The following is a 13,382-nucleotide window of genomic DNA, read 5'->3' as shown; positions in this document are numbered from 1 at the left end:
AATCCTAACACACATAAAAACCACACCAACTAGTGATGTGGTCTGGAGAAGTGCTGAGAGTATTTTATTTATTTCCCTGCCTTCTGTGGGCTGCATTCATTTATGTGTTTACCTGTCTGCTTTTTTTTTGGGGGGGGGGGGGTGGAGGAGTTGAGCCAAAATAGTGACTTCATTAAACATCTTCTGGGTCTTCAAAATCTCCTCAGTAAATATTAAATAAACTCCCTTGGAACTCTGGTACTGCTGCCCCAAATGGGCAGCAAGCCCCAACTTGCATGAGCAGTCTTGTTTGGATATCTGTACATGTTTGCTCTCTGTTGCTTTCTATTTAGACCTTGGAACAGAACTAGGTCTGTTAAATCTGAGAGCTTGCTTCTGGCACTCCCAGGAATCTAGGGCATTAGGAAATGGCCCAGTGCTTTGCTCATCCTAAAATCACTCAGCAGCCTTCCTCCAGTAGTGAGATTTTTTTTTTTTTTTCCTGAATCTTCCCAAATCAGTAGACCAGGCCCTCAGGGTCTACTTCTTCCCCATTAGAAATTTCCTGACTCTCCCAGGCTCTGTCCCCTTCTTTCATAAAAGCAGCTTCAGGACACTATCAAGAGAGTGTCATTCACTGAGTGGAGGTTGATTCTTACGTCCCTTTCTGGACATACATATGAAGACATGGTCTGGCTTCTACTGCTTAGGTAAAAGAAAGTGGGGAGGAGGTTTCAATGTAACTAAAAATATTTTAGCTATGATTTTTGGTGATATCACTTTTTTTGTTTTAATGCTCCTGGAATCAAAAGCTGCATAGTCAATCTCCGCTGCTGAGAGACATCACATTGGTCACGTTCTGAGAAGTTCTAAATGCTGGTAGAGTTTGCATTAATCCTTCAATGGGTCAGAAGTAGGTGTGTACCTTTTCCACTTTGCAATGGCCATTTGATTCTAACTAAGCTTATTTTCCAACCACCACCTAACTAAGCTTATTTTCTAACCACCAATCAGAGATCAAGTGGTAAGAACATCCAGGCTCACCCTCTTCTGATGTATAGAATGGGAAGTCCTGTAAATCAGTGCTTCCCTCTTACTGTGGACACGGCCCACAGGGCATGCCAAGGGGACGTCGATCCACCTGGGATTTTTCCCAAAGGCACAGACAGTCTTTAATCTGCCTCTGGTATTTTATGCAGCGAGACAGCACCCACCCACGACTGTACTATATTTTATGATTTTTATTCAAGAGACAAAATGATGAAATATACTTAGGTAAAAATGAACGAGAACAGGTTTTTCTTCCCTCCTTGATCAGAAAATGTCTGATCAATGGGAGGATAATTTGACTAAATCAATATGCCATTTAGAAGTCGATAGTACCAAAAATCAGTAGCACACTGTATAAATGAGGTGAAGACATAGGACCAGAGATCAAAAATGTGAATATAAGAAGTCACATTAATTTAAATGACTATCACTTCAGCTTTACAAAGAATAGTTACCACTCTGTCTCTAAAGAGTGATTTTTTTAATTTTAAGAGCTGTATTAAATATTTCTATATTATTGTCAGGCATTTCATTCATGCCCATTCAAGAAAGTCATTTGTCAATTCCGCTATTTCTTCTAAGCAATAAAAATAAAGTAAGTTTTGAATAGTTCCCTGACATACATAAGTCTTTCAAACACTAAATGTTTGAGTAAATTCAGACTCTATGATAAAATCTAAAATTTCTAGGAAATGATTTCAATAATAGACAAGTGAATTCAGTTTAAAAGGCTAAATGGATAGCTCCATGTAAACACAGCCTATGGTGAAAAATATTTAGGTACTAAGAAGAACTCAAGGTTATATTTATGTATACATATATATTTTCCCCTTGTGAGAATAAGAATGTCAATGCTTCAGAGGAACATGCTTTATAAATGACACAATAGGTAGGTAGATGGGTATTGACAATATACTAATTTCTCTAGGCATACCAGCTAAACATTGATTCTCATTTACCTCAAATAATGACTTCTTGTTAAGTTTATAAAAGATACATCACAGGAAATCATAACATTTAAGTTGAGATAAATAGGTTATAAAATTACAGGGTTATCATAATCTTGATAACACCAAGCCATTCCACATACTGTGGGAAAATCCTGAGCTTTGTCAATTCACTTTCTCCATTGGCCCTGCAACAGACTTTCTTCCAGAAAAGTCTATGTTCTATTGAATATATCTTTCTCCCTAATATTCAGCCAATGCCTTTGTGTGTTTACTTCCTCTGCTCCATTTCTTCATTGGACTATCCTCAAGGAGAGGAATTGTCTGCACACATACAACCATCTCTCTCCTTAAAATCAAAACACAACTGGGTGATTTTCCCATCACCCCTTTCCCAAGACAACTAGCACTGCCTCAGTCAAAAGCCATCCCCCCCACCAGCTTCTCTGACATCCTGTTCCATTACTGTGCATACAGAACAAAAGGGAAGTTTAAGGACAATGTTATAAGGGTGCAACCAATTTTTCATTTTACTTCTCTCGAGTACCACATAAATCTCAACACTGTTGTGAAGATAAAAGTCAGTGGGGGGGGGAGGGGCACAGATAAAACTTGAGTATACAGTTTAACAGTTTAGGAATCTGAAATAATCTATTTTCAATATGATTTGCCAGCAATTCAATAGATATCATATTTTCAAAATTCACATTGATTCTTTGTGAATGTTTTGTATAGAATTTAAAACACTAGAAAGTTTGTTGCAGTAAAAGAAAAGTCAGTTGCAATGATCCTTTAATGTCCTAACAATAAACTAACCAGTGGTATGACTGTTATTTTTCTCCAGTTTTTAAAAAATTTACTTTTGGTTCTTGACCATCCAGTTCTGTTTCCTGATTTCAGGCAACTATTTCAAAAAGATGTTTTTATCCATAGATATTTCTTTCTATTAGTTTTACTTTATGATTCAATTAGTAATATGACGGTCCTCAGAAACTTTGTACCTATAAATACAGACACATACTGTGATTTTGATAGCATCATCAATTTACAAGAAAAATTCTATGGTACAGAATTAGGGAGTGTGATCTTTAGATATTATTTATGGGTAAAAGTCTACTGTATTTATTTTAAAGAGAAACACAGTATGTGTATATATATACATATAACTATAATAATACACTATAGAGACCCTATATTATTAGATCTCAGATAATGGAGCCACAGGGAGACCCAAGTTCAAATTCATACATAAATGGGAATTCCATGTTACCAAATTCCATGCTACATTAGGTTGCATTATATCAAAGTTTCCGAAATTACCAGTGGAATTGTCCCAAACTAAACTTCTCTTCCTCTGTTTTGCAGCTGTTTCTTTCTGACTTGTTTGTTTCTGCCTATCATTCATTTAAAGCTTACCTACTTTTGAAGGAAAATGGGGCTGTAGCTGAATAGCCAAAGCACCTGTCCCACATGACAGCTGAGACGATATACACAGGTGAACAAATACTCTTTATCTCAGCCTTCAGAGAGGATATTACTATAGAGATGGGGACCAGGAATGAGTGGGGGCACATCATAATTATAGGAACAGGGAGGAACAGGCCAGCACCACTATACCCACTGGTTTTACCTTTAATGGTACCAAGGGGTATGATTTATCCACTGCAAATATACATACCACATACATGTTTCAAAAAGTAATTATTACTGCAAGAAAATCCTCATAAATACGAATACTAGAGGTGTTTTTTTCAATTCCCTTTCTCAACAAAAGAGCATATGATAAATGTATTATTTTCACATGTGTATTCTCTATGTTATTTTTAGTCAAACTTCTTTTTCTGGACTTGTGTACGTTTCTGTGACTAACAAATTAGTCTCACTCTCTACAGTTTCAAGATGAAGCTCTATGAAGCTTCCTATTATTTCTGCCTCATCTTTCCTACTTTGTCAATTTGATTTTCTTCTATCCCTTTCCCCAACTACCTAGAAAGTAACCTTGAAACCTCAGATGATCATTCTAACCATCCAGATTGAGGGATGAGGGATCATTCTTGGTGTCTACATGCAGACCTGTGAGTTCTGGGCTATTTATACTGGCATAAAGCACTGCATGCTAGAAACCAGAACATCAGAAACTACTCTATCATATTAAACACCAAGGCCCTAACCACATGGCCTTGGGTTAAGGACTCAGAGGATAGTATTTGAGAATTTTCCAGCTGGACTTTATCCATGCTGAATAAAACCCAGGCAATGCCCCTTATCCTGACAGCAGCTTCCCAAACATAACAGCATTCAGATAATTCTTTTCTTCTGTCCCAAAGCATGCATCAGTTGTATCACTTCTTTCTTAAGGCAGAATGACAACATGCTGAATCAGGGTTTCTTCCTCTCCATCTTGGGATCTTTTCACTAGGAAGGGAAGTGATGGTGCTACTATTTAGCCAAATACCATCTGAGTGGTAAAAGAAGTATTGAGATGTTAGAAGTTTAATATTCTGATATGTAAATTCCTTTCAGTGAGGCAATGGGACTCAGCTGAAATAGTGGATTCAGTTCTTAGTTTCCTTTCCTGTACATAATTTTTAAATAATAAGCTCTCTTACAATCATACCTTTAACCAGCTAATCTAGATTTCATCTCTTGCTGAAATTCTTCTCCAGCCATTGCCGGACCTCTTGAAGGCTGTAGTAGAAGGGTCCCTTTCCTCCCAGATAAGCAATTTTCTGTCTCTGCACAATGCACACACGTTCAAAGGCTACACCATAAGCTACGTTGGCATTATTGTCCATGCGGTCAGCCACAATATGGCACTGGGGCGGCAAGGAGAAACGCTCCAGAAGCTTGTGGGCTGCTGCACATCGATCTTCCTGGTTCCGGTGCTTCTTCACCTCAAAAGACAAAGAGGAGTCCCCAGGTACTGCCCAACCATCTGAAGGATGAGCCTCATCAATGTAGACCAACAGGAAGTCAGCCACTGACGAGAACTCTTCTACCAGTTTGCGGAAGGCTGGCAACTGGCTAGTAAAAGGAGGTCAAGTGGCTGAGCCAAAGTTGACCACCAGTGGACGCTCAGGACTGGCAAAGTCAAGAAGGTGGCACTCTGCTCCATCCTCTGTCTTCTCCAGAGAACCATTTCCACTGTTGTCAGCTCTTTCAGGATTGGAGACATGTACCACACTGGAATTGGGGGCATCTTCACCCAATTTCACCTGGAATTGAAAAAAGGGAAGGGAGAAAACACTACATTAAACACATTGCTGCTTTAACTCACTCTAAATAAATATAATCAGCTCTAATAAAACATGGTATTTCCTTCAGAGCACATGAAACATATATTGATCTGAGTAAAGAAATGCCATGACATAGGTAATGTAAAGAATGGTCCAGAAGAGAAAAGTGTTTTTCATTCTGTATAGCCACTGAAGGTAATTATTTTCATCATTGAAGGCACTGCAGTTAATTCTTTTCATAATTAAGTTGAGGCTGGAATTCTTTACTATCCTGACCTTGCTGCCAATGCTTAGCACACATTATATAATGAATGATTAATTGACTTCATTTTAAAAGTTAAAAGTGATAGTGTACTTCAATTATCTGAGTTTTGGGATAGTGTACCTCTCTCTGAATTCATGCTTTTGAATTCTAAAACACTCAGACTGGACCTTCATTTTCTTGCATGGTGCTAAATCATTTAATCACAATCAATGGACAATGATACTGAGGGACTCTATTCCTCACCAGAGCTAGAAAACCTGGAGTCCACCAATTACAAGAAGCGCTACACCCTCTTAACCTCCTAGAAGCGCCATCTTACCTATCTGTAAAATAGACAAATGCCCATCTTCCTCATAAGGTCACTGGGAGATAAGGAAAAGAGCTCTGTAGACTGAAAATCACTCTGTGGTTATAGGCTGCCGTTATCAGATGCCACGCTAGCATGTGAAACAGAACACCATCTTTCCTGGGCAATTCATGTGAAAAAAAGGAAATTTTTCCTGAAAGGAGATTTTCCCCTCACTACAGTGTCCTCCTTGGAGGTTCCTGCTGCTACTGCTTACCTTGGGGGTTCCTATGACTAAAAGCTCACCATTTCTATTAAATAAACAGATAAATAAATAATCACCCAAAAAATACAATTATTCCAGAATTTCACTTTCAATTAATTTATCATTTTTCATGTGTTTTTTGTTTCCCTCTCTTTACCTAAAAATCACAAATCATTCATTTTTCCATCATACATTTTATTAACAACTTGTAATTTCTAAGTCCTACACTCCTCTGAACTATAAAACACTCAGACAGAAGAGGTGTAAAAGAAAATCTTTTCATGTGCTCCCTTTTCACATGGTTTCAACAGTTGAACATGGTTTGAAGGAAATTTTGTGGGCATTTCAATCTGTAAATTGATACTAAAAAGCAGGCAACATAAAAAAGCCAACTACTTCAGTATGAATTAACACAACTGGGTCTTCCCCTAGAATGGTTTAATGAAAACCAATAACATTAGAGACAACTTAGGAGAGTACAATTGATTTTTATACAATATCCTTAATATTGCAAAACACCTCAGATTGGATCGCCTCACTTCCCTCATATAAATACAGTCACACATAACACTGCTGTTAATTGAAGTCACTTAGAAGTGAATTGTTAAAGACTGAACAATCCATACTGAAGTAAAAGACCCAAGGGCTTTTATTAAGAAGCTTCTAACTAATGTTAAGGTATAACTCATTTTAACTGTGGAGAAGGAATTAAAGAAGTCCTTTCTCCCTTCTGAAAAATCCTAGCAGGCCATGTTTGAAACAAGTACTAGCAGTTTTATTTTTATTTTTATCAATTTTCTTGGTTAATCTGCAAGCGACACAAGATGGAGAACAAAACAAGCCTCTCTTAACTGGGTTATTATTTTAACATGAGCCATCCTAGTCTTTGAGGTAGTATAACACACCTAAAGTTTAAAGATACAAATTTTAAAGATCTAGGTGGTAGGGGGATGGAGGTGGTGAGTGGCATTACCATCACTTTCTCTTGAGATCTTTTTTACTTAACACTTAATAATGATTCTAGAAGGGCTGCTTTTTAATAATATTGTTGTGCTGTTTTCCTCAACCTACTGTGATATAAAGACTTAAATACTGACAACAGAGGAGTCTGAATTCATTAGGTATGGCAGCAGCTTCCTGTTAAGGAAGCAACCCATGCACAAGAGAAAAATAATTTCTGGACTAGGTTCTTGGTAGGTAAAAACATCCATTTGCTTTTGGAGTCATTTTTGGGAGCTAAGAACAACTGCATGGTCTTGTTAAACAGGCCTCTGACTCCCTGACTCACATCGGAGCAGAATTGTTGATACTTGTATTATCCCTGATTCATTCGACTGAATAATCTAATCTGATGCTTCGGTCACAGGTGACTGTCTTGTTACCTGTAGGTAATTTTCTTGGAAAGTTAAAGTACCTTCTTCTAATGACCACCTATGGCTCAGCAGCAGAATTCTTTCCAAATTAGACATTTTGCCTTAGAAGATTTAGGACAAGCACACATTGTCACCCTAAGATTAAAACTCAGGAGAAGTCAGCAAATATGTAATGCTTCTCTTTTTTCTTTTGGAGGGGGATTAATCTTTTGTTAGGCTGGAAAATATTTTTAAAAATTTTTGTTCAATGAATTATTAAATGAATGCTAGTTTTTATAATCCTAAGTAGGGGTCAGTGAAAAATTTTATACTTAATAATAACCTTGACCTGCAATGATTATAATCATATTTGAGTGATGGATGAGGTCACTGAGGCAGACAGTTTAGAAATGCGGGTCCTGGAAGACTTCCTTGTAGATCCTGACATAACCAAGAGTCAAGGCTATCGATCTGTTCCTGATTATCTCAGCTGGTCACTGAATAAAACAAAATGTAGCCGATTCTCTTTATTTTCTTGAGCAGCTATGGGATGCTGCTGCAGACTATGGTGTCATAACTGGAGATGCTCGTTCAGGTGGGTGATTAGGTGAGAGAAAATACATAGGTCAGATCAATGCTATTAAAAAAATGAAGAGGGAAAATCACACACCCACAATCCATAAACCCAAGTGTGAGACCAATAGTCTGCTTTTATAAGCATCACATACTAACCATAAAACTTGTCCATCTTTGCTAAAAACTTATGGAGTATAATTTGACAGCATTAACGACAAAAAAAAAAAAAAAAACAGTCTAGAAATTTTAGGAATGAATGTTTTCTTTAAAACATAAAAAAAAATCTGTTAAAAGACATTACAGTTCATTTTCTTATCTCTTCATTTGATTACCAAGAAAATTAAATTCCTAATATGACCAGAGTTTCAAGTAGAGAATTTCTTAGTTTGCTCTGTTATGCACCCTGCACTACTGTCTTCAATGATGGAAGATTCTTCATTTTCCCTAGGTGCAAATCATTCCTTGACAAAGAGCCAAAATGATGAAGAAAATAAAGTTGGTCCCATAATAACATTAGGCTGCAGGAAAGAAGCTCAACAAAAACAAGTTATCCCCTGGTACTCCCAAACTTTGTTTTCATTTCCCACAGTGGCACAGAAAGTCTCCTGGCCACAAGTTACCTATCATCTTAATTTCTCCTTCTTAGAGGGTTTGTGTTTGGTTTTTGTCCTTAATGAGACATATTTGCCAAAGAAACATTCAAAAGGCATTTTTTACTCTTGCGGAAGAGTAATTAGGTCGGCACCTCTTTCCCTGCCAGCATGAGCTGCTCTAAAGAGAACCCTGCCCAGTATTTAATGCCCAAACACAAGAAGCATCATTTCCACTAATTGGTCTTGAAGTTCCGATGTTCCCAAAGGGTCCCTTTATTTTACAAGGATCAGAAAGGACATACGTAGAGGTGGTATCGTCATCACTGACTTCTCTCTCTCATCTGCACTAGTACAGCTGTCCTTTCTCCTGTTTTTGCAATCAACGTCAACACAACACTAACAAAGGAGGTGAATAAGTGCTATGCATTTTTACAACAGACCACATCTCTGAGCCAAGTTCAAGTGTTTCTATAGGCATATTTATAAATATGAATATGCACATAACTATATAGCATAAATATAAATTTGATTCCCTTGATAATGGGATTCCTTTTACTGACATTGTTCAGCGCCTGAGGAAAATGATAATGCTGCTTTAACGTGTGGACTGTGAAATGCAGGGTGAGGAAACATACAGAAAGAACCATTCATCAAGGAGAAGCTGGAAATAGAGCACATACTACTAACCTTGTTTATTTCTTTTCCACAGCCTGAGAAAGGCTTCTGGACAAGATATCACCTAATCTCACGACAGAAAGTAAAGCAAATTATAAAATTGGGAAGAGGGGGTGGCAGAAGAACTTTTACACATACTTCCTGTTATCCAAAGTCCTGGAAACGGCTTTATTAACTATCAACAAGTTTCAAATTCTTTGACATAATTACCAGGCTACATCAATGTCTTTACAAACATGGCTAAACAATTCTTAAGTGGCAATTTAATCATTTATATTCAGACTGGTGGAATAAATCAGTTGAATACTAAGCTACCTACTTCTTCCTCTGAGCTCAATTCCCTTTTGGTTGCTTTTTGTTTGTTTGTTTTTTGATTTGCACCTTGAGAATGTAAGCTCTAATCCATATCATGCCCCAATGTTTTATCCAAGTGATGTACACGCTCTAGCAGTGGCCTTCTTTGTGTTCCTTTGGGAATGTTTCTCTCTTAAAAGACCCATTTTCCATTGTGGAGTCGAGCGTCAAAAGGCTTACGGTTAATGAAGAGAAGGACGAGAATGTTAAAGAGACCCTTTTAAAACCAAAATTATATGTTCAAATGAATATGTTTGCTATGCTACTGCAATATTAACTGTGCAGAAGTAAACTACTTTTCAGCATCTATACTGTGTGTTTATTTTTACACTTCATTTAGGTAGGGGCCAGGCTCTCAGACAGGGCAGTTTGTTTATTGGCTGTATTTTTGAGTCTTTGGGCAATAGCACAAGGATGCAGTGTTCACACATGCATGACACTGACTAAGGGAACTTAAATAACAAATATCTGTTATTCACTTTGGAATCTGTCACATGTTTCTGGAGACATTTTTCCAATCAAAACTATGCATGAAACCCTTTTTAACAAGAACCCAAATTATCTTTAAAAGTTTCTCTATAAAGTTAATTTTAAATCCCATTCAAGATTTTAATGAAGGGTTTATTGTTTTATTTCATTTTGTTTTTGTTTACTTCTTTGTTGCCTCTTGTGGAGGCAAAACACAGGTATAATACTTTAACTCCATTTTCGCTAAATATCTTCCCAAATATCTGACATTCAACAATAAAGAGAATTAAAAATGACATGTCTAATTTTATCACATATGGACATACTCCTCACACTTGGAAAAGTTTGCTTTGAAGGATTGAAGTCCCAAAATAGTACAAGTGAGGATTATGAAATACTGTGATGTTATATAAAACAAAACCTCCTCCAGAAATGGCTACACCCAAAGATGGTGGCACAGATGACAACAGCATTCACAGAAGTGATTCAACCTGTTTCAGAGATTCTGAGTGACCCTCAAATGCCACCACAACCACCAACACCCTTGCCATACTTGGAGACAGAGGGAGACCAAAATTCAGTGCATGCTGAGTTCACATTTCCATTCATTGCATTTTCAGTCCAATCTTGTCTCTGGGTATGTGGGTGCTTGAGTTGGTTTTTCTCATGGTAGCTATTATATAAATCATTGAAAGCAAACATAATAACATCATCAGTCGTGAACTTGATCATTCATCAAATCAGAAGACACAGACAGAAACATGGGAGAAGAATATACAAACCATATGTAAAAAGAGAAAACAAACCACATATCCATCCCAATTCCAGGAATATGAAAAACAAAATACTGTAACACAATGGAACACTATACATTAGTGAAAGAAAAAAATAGGAAGTTCATAAAAGAGGCATTTGTTTTTCCATTTTTCTTTCAATAAGCTGCTTAATGAAGAGCAACACCCTCACTTAATATTTGTGAGTAATATATAGCCCTGATCCTTTACTTGAGAGATGACATTTATATAAGATATGTATACATGTAAGTAAAATTCTCCCAAGAAATGATTTTTCTTTCATAGGCAAAAGTCAATTGTCTTTCAAAAAAGGGAACAGTTTGACATGTGATCAAACCACCAATATTTCTATGTTCTCTCTTAACACATACAAAATACAGATGTAGATGGGGGGAACGTCCTAACTAATAATGTGTGACGTATTATACAACCCTCTAATACCCTCCTAATTCCCCATTCCCAAAACAAAACATACAAATCTCAAACACAATATATATATATTTGTGGAACTGAAATGATCATCCCAATATCTTCTGGTCCACATCTCACATTCACCCACACATATAATATAAATGAGTTTTTACTGTTTTAGCATGGATCCATATTATTATAAAGCAATTTCCACTTACTAATAGAGCTCTTGCTACTCACACAACTTGGGGATAACAAATGCAAACCACCGGCAGATTATTCTCAATGATAAGAACATGCATTGCAGTAAAACTTCCCTATAAAATAGATATTTTCTTGAACACTTGATTGATTTTCAGTGGAACAACCCTACTCTGGATTTTCTGTGACTAGCAGTAACTTCTTTTCCTTTCTTGGTGCATAGCATTGTTTTTCCAGTGTCTATTTATGGAGGACTCATTCCCCTACCCTATTTATTCTGAGTCTCTCATCTGTTTCTGGAGTGCTCCCTTCCTATAGTGCACCTCTTCACTGAATCCCCTGCTTCCATACTCCTCTCAAATTCTGGCCCCTGAAGTCTTGGGCAAGTTTCCTTGGGACTGTTAGGGAAAATCCAGATTCTCTGCGTTGACAGCAACTTTTGCTAAATGAGTTCCTTACTCTTAAGCCCAGGGGCCTTCAGCTGTAAAATGGGTCTGAGGGGAGGGGATGTTTGACAAAAGACCAGTGCCAACATGCTCCTCTGTTCCCCTCTAGATCTGAGCTGAGGATGCTCCACCAATATCTCCAAGCATTGTAAAGGCTGGAACGCCAGAATTCTTAGAAACCATGACACCAACTCCAGTGTGGAGAGTGCAGCCCTGCTTTAGTGCTCAAGGCACATGTTTTAACACGTTGCGGATTGTAATGGACCCCAGACCCATTCACTCTTTCTGAAACAACCTATTTTACTTTTGAGAAACAAAAGCAAATTTGGTTTGCCTTACAACATCTGCATAGCTGAGAGCCAGTTCTCAGATGTTTCTGTTGCAAATTGGTATCTAGTAACTTAGGACAGAGCCCGGCAACCACTTCAGAAGGGTTCAAATCCCAAGCAATGTAGGGGTCACAGCACACAGGTTTGCTTTCCTTAACTCTCACCTCTACCAAATCACATTTGCTGTAATCATTTTTTTTAAAGTCTCAACTCCCTGAGAGTTTCTGAGTAGTATTCTCTTTTTTCGCTTTGCAGTGTCCACCCTCTTAAACTGTCTTTCCGAATGCACGGCCAACAGTCTCACATCAAGCAAAACATCAACATTCCAGATTAAGACAAGAACAGAAGAAATGCAGCTCTCCCAACATTTTCTGCCTTTTCCCAGAGTTACTCCACCGGCACAAATACCCCCTAACCCCAAAATTACAGTAAGAAAATTAATGACTCCTGTTAGAGACCTCTGATTAGGTCACACCGGGTCACACTACTGCTTAATCCCTGTCAACTCCACCTTTAACCTCTGTGACAGGCATAGAAAGTAAACACAGCTCACTTGAACTTCTAGGTCCCCAAATAGGGGTCCACAGTCCTCACCCGGATGCTCCCGAGGGCCTCCAGTCCCACGCGTGCGAACCCCTGCCCCTGCTGACCCAGGGAGCGTGCCCAGCGCGGCTCACCTGTTTGTAGGCATCCAGGAGGAAGCTCTTCCAGACGCAGCGCAGCCCCTCTGAGGTCAGCATGCGCCGCCACTCGCCGCGAGTGGACTTGGAGCGGCTCAACAGCAGCACCACGTGCTTGAGGAGAATGACCGAGTCATAGAGCGCCAGGAAGAGGCAGTTGGAGAAAAAAACTGGCAGAATTTGCAGTGTGATCAGCAAGTCTACGCTGAGGATGCCCATCTTCTCTGCCTCCTGAGTCAGTTCCCTTGTGCGCTCTGGTTCCCCTTCACTCTATTATTTAAAATGGGGGTGGTGATAGACGGGTGGGGGAGGCAAGGGAAGAGGTTGGGGGTGGGGGGAGAAGGAGAAAAACTAAATTAAAGGAAGCCCAAGTTGTTTCCTCTTTCAAAGAAGCAGAAATGGCAAGACTAAGTTCAGTCTCTCCAGCACCAGGAGTTGGAATGTGCCCATCAATTCATTCAATTTGGAGCTGCTG

The 13,382-nt window shown here is 38.4% G+C and overlaps 1 protein-coding gene across 1 annotated transcript; it reads right to left on the bottom strand.

The window, feature by feature from the left end:
• Positions 1–366: 366 nt before the first annotated feature.
• DIO2 (iodothyronine deiodinase 2) lies at positions 367–13,141 on the bottom strand. Its single transcript, XM_037832160.1, is given in 3 exon segments — positions 367–4,618; positions 4,621–5,191; positions 12,905–13,141. Coding segments are annotated over 3 exon segments (816 nt in total). The 5' UTR covers positions 13,127–13,141; the 3' UTR covers positions 367–4,595.
• Positions 13,142–13,382: the final 241 nt, after the last annotated feature.

Source organism: Choloepus didactylus, chromosome 4 (genome assembly GCF_015220235.1).
Source record: "Choloepus didactylus isolate mChoDid1 chromosome 4, mChoDid1.pri, whole genome shotgun sequence".
NCBI classification, from domain to species: domain Eukaryota; kingdom Metazoa; phylum Chordata; class Mammalia; order Pilosa; family Megalonychidae; genus Choloepus; species Choloepus didactylus.
Note: the sequence above shows the minus strand (reverse complement) of the source record. Positions and strands in the feature narration are given on the sequence as shown.